This window comes from Priapulus caudatus, unplaced genomic scaffold (genome assembly GCF_000485595.1).
Source record: "Priapulus caudatus unplaced genomic scaffold, Priapulus_caudatus-5.0.1 Scaffold269, whole genome shotgun sequence".
NCBI classification, from domain to species: domain Eukaryota; kingdom Metazoa; phylum Priapulida; class Priapulimorpha; order Priapulimorphida; family Priapulidae; genus Priapulus; species Priapulus caudatus.
Genome location: NW_014577330.1, coordinates 164,927 through 183,518, shown reverse-complemented (window position 1 = coordinate 183,518; position 18,592 = coordinate 164,927). Strand labels below are relative to the sequence as shown.

Below are 18,592 nucleotides of genomic sequence, written 5' to 3'. Positions count from 1 at the left end.
TGGGTTATATGAAGTGTGCACCGTGTGACTCTGGCGCGCGTGAGCCATCCTAGGTTAGACAATGTGGGTGCAATGGGTAGGGGGGGGAATGATAGGCAAGTGCAAAGCTGAAATGCATGAAGGATTTTCGTATGTCTTTTTTTTTGTCAGGCTAATACAGCTGGTTGTTGAGATGAACGTATACTTTGGGCGCCCCTGAGCCGCGTCTCGCCTTAGTGTAAAATGAATAGTATTATGATCCAATAGTCAGCTTTTGTCGTGGCTTTAGGATACGCAGGTGTGTAAAAGAGCTTTGAGGATGTTGGTGCGAAACTAGAGTATGGTTCACAACTTGCGGCATCATGGAACATGCATGCTCGGATTACAATGAGCACTTAAGACTATCTAGTACATTAGCCGCCAGGGACACTACTGTAGTGTAATAAGACGGATGTTTGAACTTCAGCCGCTGGCTAGACTACTGTAAGATAGCCATACACCTCCGTACTTAATTTGGAGGCTTGGACTGCTAACCTAGGTACAAATGCACACTCTTACTTATAAGTGTCTCTAGTGTCTAAGTCACCAGCACATCCGAAGTTGACGTTTTTGCAGTGTGCTGCTCTTATACTACGAATGAGATTCAATAGAATTTTAGACCAAGTGCTGGGCATGTACGTTTAAGGAGCTGAGATGATAAGGTGAGATTAGGAGATGGTATCAGATGTGCGAATGATTGTGTTGGTGTACGTGGTGCATATCTGAGTACCAAGTTTATCATAGGTAGTTTGTGTCTGTGTATACTCTGTTCGAGTGAAGGTGGTCATAGATGCGCTCGACATATTTAAGTTAGTGTACAGATCATTCATAGGATTTTTGTCTGTGGATTTCACTGTCTGTTATGGTGTTAAGATGAGGTTCAGTTGTGTGTATGGACGATGGATTGCGTGTCAGCGCTGAGGTGCACACAGACGAGATAGCTACCTGCCTAACCATGACACGAGTTCATTCATATATACTACTACTAACATATACAATAACAGCGCACAGTGTACAAACCAACCATTGACAACCAGACACGAATAGTGCGCAAGCATAACACATAAGGCGGGCCTAACGACCACAGAGGCACTCACCGCATAATCATATCTATTGCAGTGTATGACCTCTTATTGAAACAACTTCAACATTGTGATATATGACACAATTTAAGATTGACACACCATTCCGGAAGGGGTTGTATTACGTGTGATGAGAATGCTGTGTTGGTGTTATTGGCATTGTTCTTTCGTTTAGTTTTATTGTGGGTGCGCGAATAGAAGTGATGGTTGGTGGGCTACGTATTCATTCGGTGGTCTCATTTGACAATACTGTTAGGTCTAGAGAATTTCATGGCAACTGTTAGGCTTTTTAAATAGATAAATTTATCGAAGTAAATTTGGATGTTATATCATAGATATTTCGCGATGGTTGCGCGGCCGTGTTAGTATCTCTTTCTCAATATTTCCATCTGTCTCGGCCAATTTTATCTATTGACACATAACGTGTGTACCTTTTATTCACATTAACTTTCTTTACTGGTATTTATACTTGATCGAGTCGCCTACCTTTAGGCTATACTGTTTTTTTTTCAATATTTCCTCTTTCTTCCCTTATATCTTTATCTCTAGTTCTTCTTCGATTTTCTCTTTTTATCTTCTCGTCCGTTGTCTCTCCTCTGTCGTTAGTAGATCATACTCGTTAGTTCTGTCTAAAACAAGCTGCATACTTACATTATCTATTATGTTTTGCGCGAATTCTACTACTTGTTCCTGGATTTACGTTCAAGAACTATTCAAACTTTATGAGTCTAAGTGGCCCCGCTTTTAGGTCGGCCTTACGACCTAGTCGCGCCGACTAAGATTGAATATCGTATGTCAAAAACCGGTCCATGATCCGATAAAATGACATCGGCAACCCAAATCGACACTGAGTTCTCTTACGATCGAAAATTCGGGCACCGACTGCCGATGCGTCAGAATAGAAATTCCCGTTCTATTTGCTATGCGGCGGTCCGGGCAACCAAATCGTATCTAGTCGGTCTCAGCCAATCTAACGCAATCTCGTGTCGTGCAGGTCATATGATATCAAGAGAGTCACGTGTCTATTTACACTATAAAGTCGCTCTAAGGTCCTACACAGCACTCGTTATGCGATTTACAACTTACAAGGACTTAATTAACTTAAGTGAAATTATTATTGCACAACCCTTTTCTCAAATGTATATAAGTTTTTCGTTAATTATTCATCATAAATTTTTTTTCTTCTGCGAATTTAGACGGATTTTCAGAATTTGAGGATTACGTCTGTACGAGACTCTGTTACTTGACGGCTCTTTTACTGTGTTCCATTCTTAGCGCTCCATTTTTGTCTTTGGTCATCGTAGTGAATCTTTTTATGTAGGAATCCTTGGTGCTCCTCGTGCGTCAAGTCCTTGCTTTCTGTTTGTGTTAAGAACTGTGTTTTGTGATAGTAAAAATACTGTCTCGTTTCGTTTCGTCTCCTGGCTCCTCTCTCCGTCGCCCTCTTTGTGGCGCTCTCTTATTCCCTTTCCGCGCTGTGTCTTTCTGTCGGTGCTCTCTTTGCTCGACCCTCCGTGTCTCACTTTTTCTTGTCTCTTCGAGATACGTACTGCTATTTCGATTCGTTGGACTCGTATTAGCGTTGATCGCCTTTCAGTCTGATCTTCTGTCTGTTGTTGTTGGTGTACGTTTTTATGTTTCGCTCTCTGTCTCTCTCTGTATTATAATCTGTATTTCTCTCTTTTCTGTTAGTGCAGCCATTGTGTTCTGTCGTCTTCTTTGCTCGTATTTGAGCTCCGTCTTTTGCTCGCTACGCTTGTGTTGGAAATTGCTCTCTTAATATTTTTTCTTCTATGTTTATTCTCGCGTTTTCGATCTTTCTTTGTCTGATGTTGATCTCTTGTGTGGAGTACCACAGGTTCATTCGTCCGCTTTGTATGTCGTAAAATTTTGCTCTAGTGTGTTGTTTGCTGATGTATGTGCTTCGTTTGTTCAACTTTTGTGGTAAGTTTAACACTAGCTTGTTACTGCGATATTAGCATTGTTTTTGATGCTCGTGTTGTCGTGACAGATGAATTGCCGTGGTTGGTTCTTCCTATTGAGCATTCTTGTGAGGGGTGGGATTAATGGTTTCGTTGCGTCCGTGACGGACAAACGCAATGTGAGCTTAAATTCTTCTGAGCTTATTTATAGTCGCTGTCTAAGATTCCTAAAATGTGCTCCCTGCCACTTCTTAATATAATTATATTTAGTAATTTCTTCGTCTTGCGCAGTATCATTAGTCACCTGAATCTGGATTTTATTAAAAATCTTCTCTCTTTTTCTCCGTTAATATTTGGTTGTGTATTATGGTCCTGTCTTTGAGCTTGCATACCGCACTCTATGTGCAGCGTGAACTAGGATCTCCGTTTAGTCTCTCTAGGGCTCTCATCCCGTCGCATTGCGTTATATGATGTATAATATACTTTGTGGAGTACCTTGCGATGCTTAAAGTAGTTAGACATCTCCAGTTGCATCGGTTGTAATTTTCGTAAGCGATCATTATGTTGGTTCTTTTCGACGGACACCGACTACTTCGTAATCGCTTGTTGAGGGATCGGTGGTATTTCGTCGGATCTTACTCTGTTGGTGTAGTAGTGGTGTTTATGTGAAGTTCAGCTTTAGTGTAAGTGTTTTTGTGGCTGTTGTTTTTGTAAGCTGGTTTCGGTTTGTGTTTTAGTTAAATCTTTGTTTCGTGAAAACGTCATTTCAAGTACATTTGTTTTATCTGATTTTATTGAAAAATTGTGCGCATGTAACGTGTGTGCAATTTGTATTAGATTTTTGGTATTTTGCACTAGTGATTTTTTCACCTGCTGTGTGTGTAATATATTTACGGTGTGTTCTCGAGTGTTTAATAAAGTGGCTTTCGAACTGGTGTTGAGTGATTTGGTTGCATTTTAAAAGTAGCTTGATGAGTTATATCTGGCTGAGATTTGATTTTTTATTCTTTATGAAGAGTGAATTATGTAATTTTGATATACCTCATTAGCGCATTATATGAGTCCTCGTTTGAGGCTTACTGTTAAAACAGATGAAATCGTGAGTAGTGATTATCGATTGATCGATGTACGTTCAATTTACCTGTTGGTAGTCATGTAGAATTTTAGGATTTAGAAGTTTGTTTATATTATTCTGCTTATTCTTATTATAGTGTTGTTTTTCTTTAATACTGACTGATTTATGTTTTAATTATGTGAATTATTAAGATAAATCTGTTTGTGATTTTCTACTCTGGGCCAAGTCTTATACTTCTTTCGCTCAGGTAGGGGTAAGTATATTAGTTTGTGTTTCGTTGATAGTTATCTTTAGTTTATTTAGTCACTTTAGTTTACAGCCGATCACATTTGTTAGGCTGCGCGCGAGGTGTTTTCGAGCAGAGGTGAATTTTCTCGCTAGATGATGGTCGCGAGAACGTGAGATGGACACGCAGGACTTATTCCATAATGAGTAATGTTCGTGTACTTCCGATATGAGCTGACGATGAATAATTGAAGTCTTGGATTCCTGATATCAATTATTCTTTATTTTTATCTAATCATGTGATATGTATGTTAGAGAGAGAATAAAAATATTGTGTTTTCACTATTATGGATATGTGTAATGGTTGTTGTGATTACCAGGGTGGTGAATGTTATCCTGTGGTTGATCTCTTACGACTTAGTTAGAGTGGGGCGTTCGTTAGTGTTTGTGTTTGCTTTGCGTGTTGGGACGCGATGACCAGGGTGGAAATGTACTGTTGCTTGTTATATATCCTGTGGATGAATTATCTATCTCTGGTTGGTACGATTATTGTCTATGTTTCCTAGTGCGGCAGTGCACCAGGCCCACGTCTTGACGATTTGATGTTTTTAATCAACAGGTTCCTCGTGACACCTTCTTAATCCTCTGGAATTATATCGCCCTGACCTAAGTATTAGGCTCTGTACCTAGCACTCGATTACTGGGAGCGGGAACAAAAGTGAGGTGGGGTGAGATTTTACCCGAGCAGTTGCATGACTGATATCCGGTTGAAGTCTTGTTATTTTGCTATATATTATCCTTTAGAGTTGTGATTTGATACCTGAAAAGTTGCTTCACGGTTGTGTTTGTATTAAGTCTGATGAATGTGTTTACTTGGGTAGCCGGGTGATAAATAAGCGCCTGTCAGGTCACTCATATTAATGAAGTGAAGCGAGTGGATGACTGCGTCTTGCAAGCGCGCCGAAAGAGTTTTTTGTATAGGGGGTGTGGGCGCATAGCTTGCCTTAAGTAACTATTGTTGTCACAGGGGTATTCTCACGTGTTGTAGATTTAGTGATTTTGTTTTCTCCATCCCAACTTCATTTATTTACCTACAGATATGTATTGCTTTAGGTATGCTAGGTTAATTTGTCTTTACGTTTGAGGTAATGAAGTATATATTATAGTTACTATACGAAGGTCTTTCCTTTAACGCAATGATGTTTCGAATCACAATAGTTCATGCGACTAAAATTCATTGACTATTTACTTTTAGCTTATAAAAGTTTTCGAGGATTTTATAGTAGATTTCGCGTACGATTTGACATCGTATCAGCGGAGTGCGTAATGTCATTATGTCGCTATCTCGCAGAGAGATCAAGCGCGTCAGCCGGATGTGTTGATATATGAACATCTGGTAGATAATAAAGTGCTGTTAAAGTTCCTGTTAGTGATGAGACGCTGTGATGCGAGGAATTTAACAGTTCTAATGATAGTTACAATGCTCTATAAATGTACCATGAAGTAGTGCTCTCTGACCAATAAAGAGTTGTAGTATGATCATTAAATAGGTGCAAATCTATATTTACTTACATATTAATTTGCGGTATTTTTTATAATATTATTGTGTCTTTATATTATTGCATTCTGTTGGTTTTGATAGGCGACCATTTGTAGTTTTGTGGGTTTCAGGATGACTTTTTTTTATTATTGTATATAAGGATTATACAATTGCTCTTGGTATGAATGTGTTGTTAGTATATACTTATTTTAGTTTTTTCTGTGTTTTTATCATAGGGCGATATGTATTGCCAGACGAGAAATTATGTTTAGCTTTTGGTGAAATTGGCTTGTGCATGTCGATCGAGTGGGGGAATTTTGGGGCTTTGACAAATGTGCTTCGATAAAGAAAGATCAGAGTGCTGATATGATTTTTATTAATTTTTTTTTCTTATAAGCACTGTTGGTCAGTTATACAGGGTGCTGGTTAATATTAAGGATGATAAGACGAATTTGTAAGTTCCGCGCTCAAGTGGCGGTGTTTTCCTATCAAATTGCGATGCCATCTTCGATGGCCAGAAGAGGATCAGTCTAAAAAGACGCGGTGGGGGTAGGATCAGACTCTTGTGTTCTAATAACGCAAGTCTGGTTCTGATCACAATAGGAGTGTAATGGGTTGGCGATGGGGGTGGGGTGTGGAAGGGGGTGTGGACATGAGGGTTGCGTTATGACAGGTGGTTCGGGGTTGGTGCAAAGTGGATGAAGGCGATGGGGATTTATCATACACCATCAACAACACACGATTTTCTAATTTTCCAACTTGATGATGAAAAAGCACATTCGCTTACTCTTGGTTTTCCGGCAGTGAATCTGCGTAGTCATTGCGAAAATGGAGAACTCAGTTAATTGAGTTGAGAGGTTGGGAGTGCCGAGCGAGAGGAGTGAGACGGATGGAGAAAGAGGCTTCAGTTTCGGGGGAGTGTAGTAAGTACTTTAAAGTTAGGGAGCCTTACTTAGGGCGATTATGGGATTGGTTTTCGAGTTACATTACTACAACCTCCGAGTCAACTTCCACCGATACAGAAGACAATAATACAATAATGAATGTGTGGAGAAAACCATGATCATCAGAGATTTGATAGACCAGGGAGTTGTGGTAGGGATTTAGGACGCTGTGAGAGAGGTGTAGGATACATGGAAGTTCGAAGAGTCTCATGACGGCGGTTTTTCTTAAGTCCCCGCATTATAGCATGCGTTGTTACAGATGGTCGTGCCCCATCTGGAATGGACTGGCGAAACAGCCGGAGCTTTCGCGTGCTGCACAACCGTCCTTAGGGAAGGACACGAACAGCACTCGCTTCAGTCAGGCAAATGATTATGAGGATAGTACGAAATTACTTACAGTACACAGACAGAGTTACAGTAGCGAGTAGCGGATAGTTGGGTTTATCCACTCTCTGAAGTTGCTGAGTCTCTAGCAGCTGCAGGCTAGTGCTAACTCTAAGATGTGGGTGAGTAAGAAGCATCGAAGCAGCTGGGAAACGGATCCTTTCGGAAGATCTCTGTGGGCCGGAGATTGAGTTAGCCAAAGAGCAGATTGAGACTTCTAGAACAGAAGCGATACAAAATCGAAAGAAGATCTCGAAGCGGTAAAATAGCAAAGTTGGAGGTTCTATAGGGGAGATGCAGAGCGGCAATATTATGGGAAGGACGTCACTAGTAGAGTGAGTGACGGAGCGACTTACAAGCAATAGACTAGATCGGATGCATTGAGCAGAAGGAGAGAGAACGCAGGATGGCGTAGGATAGTTCCTGTGGGCCGAAATCTCAACGGAGTGCTATGTAGGTAAGCCTAGTATATATTACGCAGATTATTGATGGCTAAGATATTGCGGCGGTTGTTTTCCGCAATCTATCGGGTAATCGGAGAATAACACAAAGCATTCGATTTTCCGTAAAGAGAAGTGGCGTCATTTGTTGCTAGTTAAAATTAAAAAAACTACCGAAATTATGTGGGTTTAAACACGGAGACGACGAGGAAGGACAGTTCACGAATGGTATGCGCGGATGTGAAAAAGCATTTTTTCTAATAGGTGGCGCATGATGTTTAGAGCGCGATCGTTATCAATGATGCTGAAAGCGTGTGTGGTGGTGTGAATTCTAATGTTTCGGATTCTTTTGCCAAAATGCCTTTTAGAAATCAAATGGCGGAAATTCCGGTATACGCACAAATGGATTAAAAGCAATGGATGTGAGAGTTATACCAGCATCTCGTATATGTGTTTGTTGATTGTATTACCACAGTACCGGAGCGAGTGGAGACATGGGAGAGTGAGGAAGGTGTGCGAGCTAGTGTGCTGTCAGTGTCAGTGTACGTGAAAGGGTCGTTGTGCGGTAACTCGCAGCTAGGGCCTGAGCGTAGATGTGGGAACCCAAAACACAGGGAATAGGGTTGACAGAACGCGCGAGCCTATTTCTTTTCTTTGGAGGAACCCTTACGTGGAGATCAGGCTGGAGAGGCGGTTTCCTGGTGCGTTTTCAGAGACGTAAGAACTTCCAAACTGGCGTTATTCTGAATTCTCTAACAGACCTTTTTTTTCTCCTGCTATCTGAACTTATATGTATCAAATACTCTGTATTACTAATATAACCTGTTACAAAAATTCGAAGTGAGCGAGCGGGGCGATACTTCGAGCGCCATTTCTTTGACTGTGACGTACAGTTCCCATGCGGGCATAGCGTTTGCGTAACTGTCGACTCGAGATCGGGAATGTATCATTGGATGCCTGCTGTCAGTGTTGAGGTCACGAGACGAAGTTAGTCGAACGTGATAGCGCATTGGAATTGTAGTGACAGGTCAACAGAAATGGCGCTGGAAGTATCGACGCGTCGTCACTTTGAATTTTGTGTAACAGGTGATATATTAGGGTAATACAGAGTATTTGTGATAGCATGGTGAAGTCGTTCCAGGATAGGCGGAGAAGTCGGAGGCGCGAATGTTGGAGAATAAAACCCAGTGTGGAAGTTCTAGTTTCTGAAAACGCACCAGCAAAACGCGCCTGAGTGATTCATCAGGCGCGTTCCTCCAAAGAAAAAGAGTAGGCTCGCGTGGTAACCCTATCCTTGTTGTTTGGGTACATTATTGTATCTAGGCCTGCATACCTCCCAAGTTATACTCGTCGGGTTTTTAACAGATTCTAACTCTAAAACTGTTAATTAAAATTGCTGAAAATATTTACATAAAACGGCAAGACGGTTGTCATTGGTGAATACATAATTTTGTATTTCCTATCGTGGGTTTATTTCAAAGAGAACACGAAAGTTGCTACCACGGCCTGCTAGATCGTCGCGTGCACAGATTGGTCTATATTTGACCGCCAAATTTGTGTTTGCAATCGAGTCAAGTAGAACGTTCGGCTGAATATAACTTTTGAAATAAACTACGATAGGAATGGTGTGATAGGATAGAATGTGTTAAAACTCGACCTAAGTATAACTTTAGTGAGTATGCAGGCCCTAGGCTGCGGTGTTTGTGTATCAGGTCTTAATTTATTATATAGCTCATAGACAACTAGTATACAATAATACAACATACTAGTAGTAAATTGATGAGCTCATCTGACGTTGGTCTGATGATAGATACGAGGAGATTGGGTTGTCTCAGATGCTGGTTTTGACCTTTATAACATGGTTCTGACGGTGTCAAGTGGCAAGAATGGCAAGAGGTGCTAAAAGATGAGGTATTGGGAAGCGTTCCGCTCTAACTTTAATTTGTAGTTAATAGGGAGTGAAAACTGTTCATGAACTTGGTCGCAGAATATGCTAAACGGCAGTCGATCCATCGTAGCGCTCAGTGAGTAGTTGGATCAGGCTATAGACATTTTACAATGATGGTAGGAAAGGCATCCAGCTGTGCCGCGAAATTGGGAGGGCAGCAGATTCGGTCAGATGGGCAAAGGGGTCAGATTTTAGATGGGCAGTTTTTCTGTGAGTACAGTGGTCGTCTTGATGCGGTAGGCTAGATTTGAAAAAACTTTTTTGGTGGTTCAGCGTGGACCTACATTTTTAGGCTTTAATTGAAAGGACCCATTTGATGTACTTTTTCCGGTGACATCGAAGATAAGTGTGGAATTAACCTTTGTGACCCTCATGAGTGATGGGGGGTTTTAAGATGGATTTTGTTTACTGTTACGAAGAAGTTTGACTGCGCGGGTTTGCTAGTGGGAAGTTGCGAATGCTATACTATGCCTGGCATGCTATGAGGGCTACAATGTCACAATGAAATGTTCAAAAGTCTAACTTTGGGCTTTGAAGGAGGTTTATTCGTCCTTAAATCGTATCAATTCTGCTTATGCGTTTTCCTTTGGTATTCTCGTACTGTAGTGTGTTACATCGTAACGTATGCCACTGCAGTGGTACTGTGTAGTTTTGCCTGGCATTGAATTAAGGGTTACGTAGGCTGCAGCTTCTTATTCATCAGTCCTGTAGGCTTGCGTAGGTAAGATGGATGCGCTGCTTAGCTACTTCTGATCTTGCAAATTAGTTGTTGCTACTGAGTAGGATGGGAAGCTTCGCATCTTTAATCTGAAGGACACTTGGAACGTATGCGCTCCATCTCGTTGTGCACTTTTCATAACGGATCCAACGACACATTCTTTGAGAAGGTTCCCGATACCATGCCTGTGCTTTACCACTGTTTCGGCGTGGTATGTGAACACATTTGGGACTAACAGGGTTTTACTAGAATCCCACCCTCCACCAAGAGTCACCGCAGTAGACTGTTAGAGCTGAGGCGCTGTCGCTCCGCGCACTTGTTCGTGTGCTTTTGTTGCATGTATTCCCTCTTGGAACCTTATTTATCAGTTGTATAGCTTTCACTTGTCACTATTGCCTCTATTCGGTTATTATTTCTTGTTCTTTTGCTTTACTCAGATGTTTTCTTTTAACGTTGCTTAATATTGACATGAGCATAGCAGTAACAACTATACCCAATTTCAAACATGTGGGTCAAACGGTTCCTGAGTTATCGTTGACCTAGCCAAATGTTGACGGACGGACGGACGAACGACGACCCATGGCAATAGCTCAGCTTGACGATGTCAAGGTGAGCTAAAAACACGACTGTCTGAATGGTACACGGAGCTAATAATTAATTAATTTAATCAATAATTAAAAAATAAATAAATATTATATAAATAATATGAATAAATTTTAATTAATAATTAATTTCTGCTATGCTCACCCTCGTGATGATGGAATCGAGTCCTCCGTGGCCCCACGCGTAGTCACCCGGCTCACCGTGAAGGTTTAGAAACAACGGCATCCCGCCACTGCCAGACGTGAACACCGCAGTTCCTGTCAACCCGCCCAGAATTTGATGAAGCAACCTGTGCGTGTGGAAAAATCAAACGGTTTCATCACACTCTAAAAGTTGCATTAGTTCATTTCAGGGGCATCGAGTACAATGTTTTACTATTGTCATCCTAAATTTCCGCTCACATATCTCGTGCCCTATAAACTGTCAGCCGGGCTCTACATATAAATTTGAGAAATTATGTGCCGAATTATTTGTAGACGATAGAACCTAGATGCCAGACACCAAGTAATTACAAGTTCTTATTCTTACTATTATTGCCATGGTTCCGCCCAGGCCTGCAATGCATGTCAGTTCTCACATGCTTTCAAAGCTGAAGCTAAATTGGGATATCCCATACATCCTCTGACATGCTTTAACTGCTTATTCGACATGCCTTAAATGCCTAAATGACATGTCTCAATTTCTAGTTGTTTACTTTTGACAATCTTAATACAGTCATGCCATGTTCTTACAGTTTCAAATATACGTCTCCGAACTGATCAAGTTGACCTGTGTATTGGGACCGCGTACGACACTCGTAAATGACTCCAATTCGCAAATGACAATGAATTGCGCAATCGCCCCAACGCGCCTTCCGAAACTCACGGCGAAAACCCTGATTATTCGACATTAACCTTAGCATTATTCATGCCCTCGCAACTCACATTTCTAGCGGCGTCGTCGCGTCCGCTCTCCCGCCGGGCGTGTTCCTCCGTCGCCGCTGGCCGGCGGCGGCAGTGCCGAGCTCTCGCCGCGTCCGTGACCGCGTGTTCTGTGACGGTCCGTCGCGCACGTGCGCCGCCGCAACCGCCGCCAGCTCGTCGTTGTCGTCGTTGTCGTCGCGACTCGCGTTGTCACTCAGGTCGAAGAACGTGTCAAACAGCTGCAACGAGCGATCCGGGGGCCGTCGTCAGAAACACAGTGAAGTTAAAGGAATAATAGGTCCATTGATTATGCAATGTTGACGAATGCTAGAGTAACTGGCACCTTGTGTAGTTAATAAGTACATTACCTTATAGCCAAACGCATAATTAGGTTGTCAATATCACTGCTGGCTTACATTACAAACAAGACTTGAAATCGGTTGTTGATATGTATCAACGCTATCATTTACGCTGCACGTTAAATGCTCATCCGGAGTCAAGCGATGACGTAAAACATTTGTGCGGCCCGTATAGTTTTGGAGCAGATGAGGCCGTCAGCGGTGTAACCACGACCACGACTAAACAGAAAATAGAGTAAAAACATGTACTAATCATGGAGCACATGGACAGCCCTGACAAAAAGTTCCTTATCACCCGCAGCCGTCCATGTTTACGAAATCACTGATGGCACTTGCGTACGGCAGCATGCGTGCCGAAAATGTCCGGGCACTATAAAATCTGCTATCACACCCGCTCGCGGCAGCGTTTGAAAACTGAAACAACCTGATTTGCGGACTGTGGATTCAATTGTAGACATGTTCTTAGTAAACCGCAGTGCATATTGACAATACTAATACGCGTTTGCGTATAAGCGTAATGCCTACACAAGGTGCCAGGTTACTCTAGCATTCATCAACATTGCCCATAATCAATGACATATTATTCCTTTAATTGCGAATGTCAATGCTAAGAGCAATCCGTGGGCGTGCATGTTAACAATAAGCTTATGTATATTATGAATATCGGGGACCGTGAGATCAGGGGCCGTTGTCAGAAACACATGAAGTAATGCGAATGTTAATGCCTAAGATCTAACGAGCAGCTTTAACGACAATGTTAACGGTTACGAGAAACAGTGTTGACAGAACGCATCGCAGCCTCGAGAAAACTTGTGATAACAGGAACTTCTAAATTTGATGTCACCAAGGCTCCCGATGGCATGAGAATCAATCGCAAAAATTCAAATTCGTGCCACATTAATTGTCACAGTAATCTATGCATATTATGATTGGTTAACCACATATAAATAATATCTAATAAAAAAAACATGTCGAAGCAGCTGCCAACGCAGCATGCTGGGTCTTGGTGCGACATGCGAGCGGTCGCGCAGGCACGAGACACTCGCCGTACGGGAGCGATATTTCTTTTATTGAAGGTTGCGAGTCACCGCGGAATCCTTTATAGAGCTACCGAAGTGATGACGTTCACGGTGGCATGAGACAACGATGCCTGCGGGTTCTAACACAATCAATATGCCTCTGTAACTTAACTCGCGTGTCGGTGTTTTGTACCCGATTGTAACCATCATCTGGAGTAATATTGCAGCTGTTTATAGATTTCAAAGCGATGGAAGTGAAAAGCAACGGGGAAAAAAAATTTAACAACATTTTTTTTTCCTTCAATTTTGTTTTTAATTCATTAAATATTGAGATCGACTTGCTACCGATGCTTTTACCGCTGTCTGCAGCGCACAACATCTCGTGTTACGGTACGCCACAACATTTTCACGCTATGGCTACACTATGGAGCAGTGCGTTGTGTAGAACCACCCGTACGTTGTCTTACCCAACGTGACCGTCACACTCGCGGACTTCCTATAGGCATGAGCGCTTAACGCTGTACCCGGCCCTTACTGCGTGTGACCGTATAACAAATATGATGGAGTCAACTTCGATCGGACTTTCATTATAATTATGTCAGGGATATTTTTGTTCTTATTGCGTGCTAATAAATTTTACAAGCCTACAAATACATATGCTTACGTATACGTATATCCTATACGTATGGATATCGTCAGTAGATAGATAGATATAGAGGCATAGTCATCACTTTGTACTGTATTGATAAGCCAGTGCGCAGCCACCTATATAAATTATTTGTAATAATAACGTATGGCTTCGTCAATATACCTTGTACATGTCATGCATTCTAGTCAAGAAATGCGATTACATTTCACACATACCCCTGGCGTTACCTAGAAAAGGGAGGACCTCGTAGCGGAATGGATTCATCCTCGTCACGATCACATGCAAACAATAATCAGTTCATTTAGTCTAGATTCAGTAGTACTAAAAGCCCCAGCAATAATCCTCTATATATTTAACATGTGCTTATGCATGCACAAACTATTCAGAAAGCCGTTAGTTATGATTTAGACAATCGATGGCAGTTCATACCTCGTATATCTCGTAGCCATTATTCTGCTCAAGTCGTTCAAGCTTCTCTAAAATCCGCATTCCAGCCTAGGACACGTGTATCCTGTAGTGCAAATTCACAAACTATTTTGACACAGCGTGCCTAAGATAAATTCGATGAACAATTGCCATGACGTACTGATGTTTTCACTGTAGCATACGATCTCCATACATAAAATCTTTAGTTCAAACCCCCATTAATATGCCCCATCAAGTAGTCAGTAGACAGGACTGAATGTTAAATCAAATTTCAGCTTCAATAGCTGCGACTCGCCTGCTGCAGTCTATGCTTGTGTATAATCATTCATGCCAATAGATGAAACACAGAAAATTAAACTTAGACTAGGAATAATCTATGGACACTATGAACCAGTCCAGCAACACCACAAGAAGAAATCAGCTAAAATGTTTGACGCTGTTGAGAAGTAATAAAGCCGACCAAAACAAGACCAAAATGTGTATGCTGTGATTCTTAATAGGTCGATTTTAATACAATTCCAGGGAATAAAGAAAGACAACATCAATTTATGGAGCGATTAAAATTATTAACTATCGGTCAAAAAGAAAAAATTAATCATGTCTGAACGAACGCAAGCCAAAAATGCTGAGCGCGAAGTGGACAAGGGTTCCAGGACACGTCGTGTGAGACAAAAAATCTATAAATTGATTATGTGATCATTGATGGGAATTGGAATCAAAAAGTACACAAAAATTTACAATGATGAAATAGGGTGCTGGGGCTGTGCAGGTATGAAGATGGGGAAGGAAAACAATCAGTGAAATACAGCGATCACAACATAATAAAATAAATATAATTTCCAAATAAGATCGAGACTACAAAACCCCAAAGAGACAATTTAATATAGGACGCCAAAAAGGTCTAAACAATACTGGAAAAAAGAACTGATAACAGCAAATTAGCAAAGATATGGGACAGAAACAGGTAGGCCTCAACAAGGAAATATACAAAATGCACAAAGATTATAAAAAAAAAAAAAAAAAAAAAAAAAAAAAAAAAAAACAAAAAAAAAAAAAAAAAAAAAAAAAAAAAAAAAAAAAAAAAAAAAAAAAAAAAAAAAAAAAAAAAAAAACAAAAAAAAAATAAAAAAAAAAACAAAAAAAAAAAAAAAATAAAAAAAAAAAAAAAAAAAAAAAAAAAAAAAAAAAAACAAAAAAAAAAAAAAAAAAAAAAAAAAAAAAAAAAAAAAAAAAAAAAAAAAAAAAAAAAAAAAAAAAAAAAAAAAAAAAAAAAAAAAAAAAAAAAAAAAAAAAAAAAAAAAAAAAAAAAAAAAAAAAAAAAAAAAAAAAAAAAAAAAAAAAAAAATAAACAAACAATAAAAAAAAAAAAAAAAAAAAAAAAAAAAAAAAAAAAAAAAAAAAAAAAAAAAAAAAAAAAAAAAAAAAAAAAAAAAAAAAAAAAAAAAAAAAAAAAAAAAAAAAAAAAAAAAAAAAAAAAAAAACAAAAAAAAAAAAAAAAAAAAAAAAAAAAAAAACAAAAAAAGAAAAAAAAAAAAAAAACAAAAAAAAAAAAAAAAAAAAAAAAAAAAAAATAAAAAAAAAAAAAAACAAAAAAAAAAAAAAAATAAAAAAAAAAAAAAAACAACACAAAATATCTTCAATGCTTACTAAAGTCACAGAGCAAGAAGTGGCCCGGATAGCAAGGAAATCAAACGCAACTAGTATTATTAAGCAACGTTTTAAAAAAAACTCTGAGTAAAGCAAAACAAGACAATAATAACCCAACTAGAGAATTATGACAAGTAAAGAATAAGACTGATAAAATAATCCAATTGGAATACAGCAACAAAAGAAACGAAGTGCCGCGGAGCCGCAAGCGCTCATGCTAACGTCTCTGCGGTGACTCTGTGCTTGGAGTGGCTCGGATTCTAGTAAACCTGTTAGTCCCAAATTGGTTCACATACACGCCGAAACAGTGAAGGCACAGGGATGGTATCGCGGAACCTTCTCAAAGGAATGTTCGTTGGGATCGTTAATGAAAGTTGCCACGAGATGCGCGCTACGTTTCAAGTGTCTTCAGATTAAAGATGGAACTCCCACTCCTACGTAGAGCACACCAAACTATTGCAAGACAGAATAGGTAAGCACTCATCCATTTACCTACGCAAGCCCTACAGGCTGAATAGAGAGCTGCCACCTGTAACTAATTAATCACGCAAAAAACTACACAGTACCACTGGCAGGCTGGCATACGTTACATGTAACACAACTGACAGTACAGAATGCCATAGAAATTAACGATTAAGGAGAATAAACCTCTTCAACACAAATTTAGCTTTTGAAAATTTCATTGTGACATTGTGCCTCATACATCCAGGCATTATAGATTACCACTAGACAAACCGGCAGTCAAATTCTTCTAACAGTAAAACAAATCCATGTTTAACCCTCCTCTTGAGGTCAAAAGGTTATCCGACACTTATTCTTCGCATGTCAGCGGAAAGTACATTTCAATGGTCCTTTCAATAAAGCCATAAAAATGGTAGCTCACTGCTGAAACAAAAAAGTTTTCAATCGCTCCGTCCAGACCATGTCCTCAGAAAATGTCTAAAATCTGCCCCTTTGCCCCATTGACCTGTGACCTCAATTTCGGCACAGTGATGCTTTTCCTACCATGATGCTATACACGGTATCACGAGCCTAGTCGAGCCGTTTAGATTTGTGCCGCAATTCTGCATTTCCTCCCTATACCTTAAGTTAAGGAGGGAATGTTCCCCCTTCTTTTACACCTCTTGACCTTTGCCCTTTGACACCCAGCATCGACATCCCAACTCGTTTTCATCGACTACGTCAGATGAGCTAATAATTGTATATAGTATGTTGTATATTGTATATAGTTGTGTATGAGCTAATAATAAATGTAGTACCTGATACGACAACACTCGCAGCTAGGGCCTGCATACCTCCTAAAGTTATACTTGGTCGGGTTTTTAACACATTCTAACTCTAAAACTGTTACGTTAAAAATTCTTAAAATATTTACATAAACAGGCAAGACGGTTGTCATTTTGAATACGAAGTTTGATTTCCTATCGTAGTTTATTTCAAAAGTTATATCAGCCGAACGTTGCTACCTTGACTCGATTGCAACACAAATTGGCTGGTCAAATATAGACAATATGGCACGGGCGATCTAGCAGGCGTGGTAGCAACTTTCGGTGGTTCTTTTGAAATAAACCACGATAGGAAATAAAAATTTGTATTCAAAATGACAACCGTCTTGCCTGTTTATGTAAATATTTTCAGAATTTTTAATGTAACAGTTTTAGAGTTAGAATGTGTTAAAAACCCGACCGAGTATAACTTTGGGAGGTATGCAGGCCCTAGATACAATAATGTAACCCAAACACAGGATAGGGTTACAACGCGAGCCTATTCTTTTCTTTGGAGGAACCCCTGAGTGAATCACTCAGGGCGGTTTGCTGGTGCGTTTTCAGAAACTAGAACTTCCAAACTGGGTTTATTCTCAACACGAATCTTTCTCCGCTATCCTGGAACTTACTATGTATCACAATACTCTGTATTAAACTAATATAACCTGTTACAAAAATTCGAAGTGACGAGCGGCGATACTTCCAGCGCCATTTCTGTTGACCTGTGACATACAGATTCCAATGCGCATAGCGTTCGGCTAACTTCGTCGTGACCTCACGACTGACAGCAGGCATCCAATGATACATTCGATCTTGGAGTCGAAGTTAGCCAAACGCTATGCGCATTGGGAATCTGTACGTCACAGGTCAACAGAAATGGCGCTCGAAGTATCGCCGCTCGTCACTTCGAATTTTTGTAACAGGTTATATTAGTTTAATACAGAGTATTGTGATACATAGTAAGTTCCAGGATAGCGGAGAAAGGTTCGTGTTGAGAATTAGAATAAACCCAGTTTGGAAGTTCTAGTCTCTGAAAACGCACCAGGAAACCGCCCTCAGTGATTCACTCAAGGGTTCCTCCAAAGAAAAGAATAGGCTCGCGTTGTAACCCTATCCTGTGTTTGGGTTACATCTATGCAGGCCCTAGCTGCGAGTTACGACAACGACCCTTTCAGCGACACTGACACTGACAGCACACTAGCGACAATGTTTCACTGCCCGGTACTGTGGTATAATGCATAACAACACATATAAGGGATGTGTTAAACGTTACACATTGTTTTACATTTGTGCTTTACCGGTAATTTCGCATTGATTTCTAAAAGGCATTTGTGGCAAAAGAATCCGGAAACATTAGGTTCAACAGCAACAGCTTCAGCCATATTGAATAAGATCGCGATCTAAACATCAGGCGCCACCTATTAGA

At 40.1% G+C, this 18,592-nt stretch overlaps 1 protein-coding gene across 1 annotated transcript in view; it reads right to left on the bottom strand.

The window, feature by feature from the left end:
* The window catches only part of LOC106808334 (E3 ubiquitin-protein ligase RNF126-B-like), a gene marked incomplete at its 3' end in the record, with an annotated part of 39,815 nt that extends 21,267 nt beyond the window's left edge, over positions 1–18,548 (bottom strand). Inside the window, exons 1-4 of the mRNA XM_014811014.1 lie at positions 18,465–18,548; positions 14,331–14,339; positions 11,823–12,040; positions 11,044–11,188 (exon numbers count right to left, since the gene is read on the bottom strand). Of these exons, the coding sequence (XP_014666500.1) occupies positions 11,044–11,188; positions 11,823–12,040; positions 14,331–14,339; positions 18,465–18,548 (456 nt within the window). The remainder of the gene's footprint in view (positions 1–11,043; positions 11,189–11,822; positions 12,041–14,330; positions 14,340–18,464) is intronic.
* Positions 18,549–18,592: the final 44 nt, after the last annotated feature.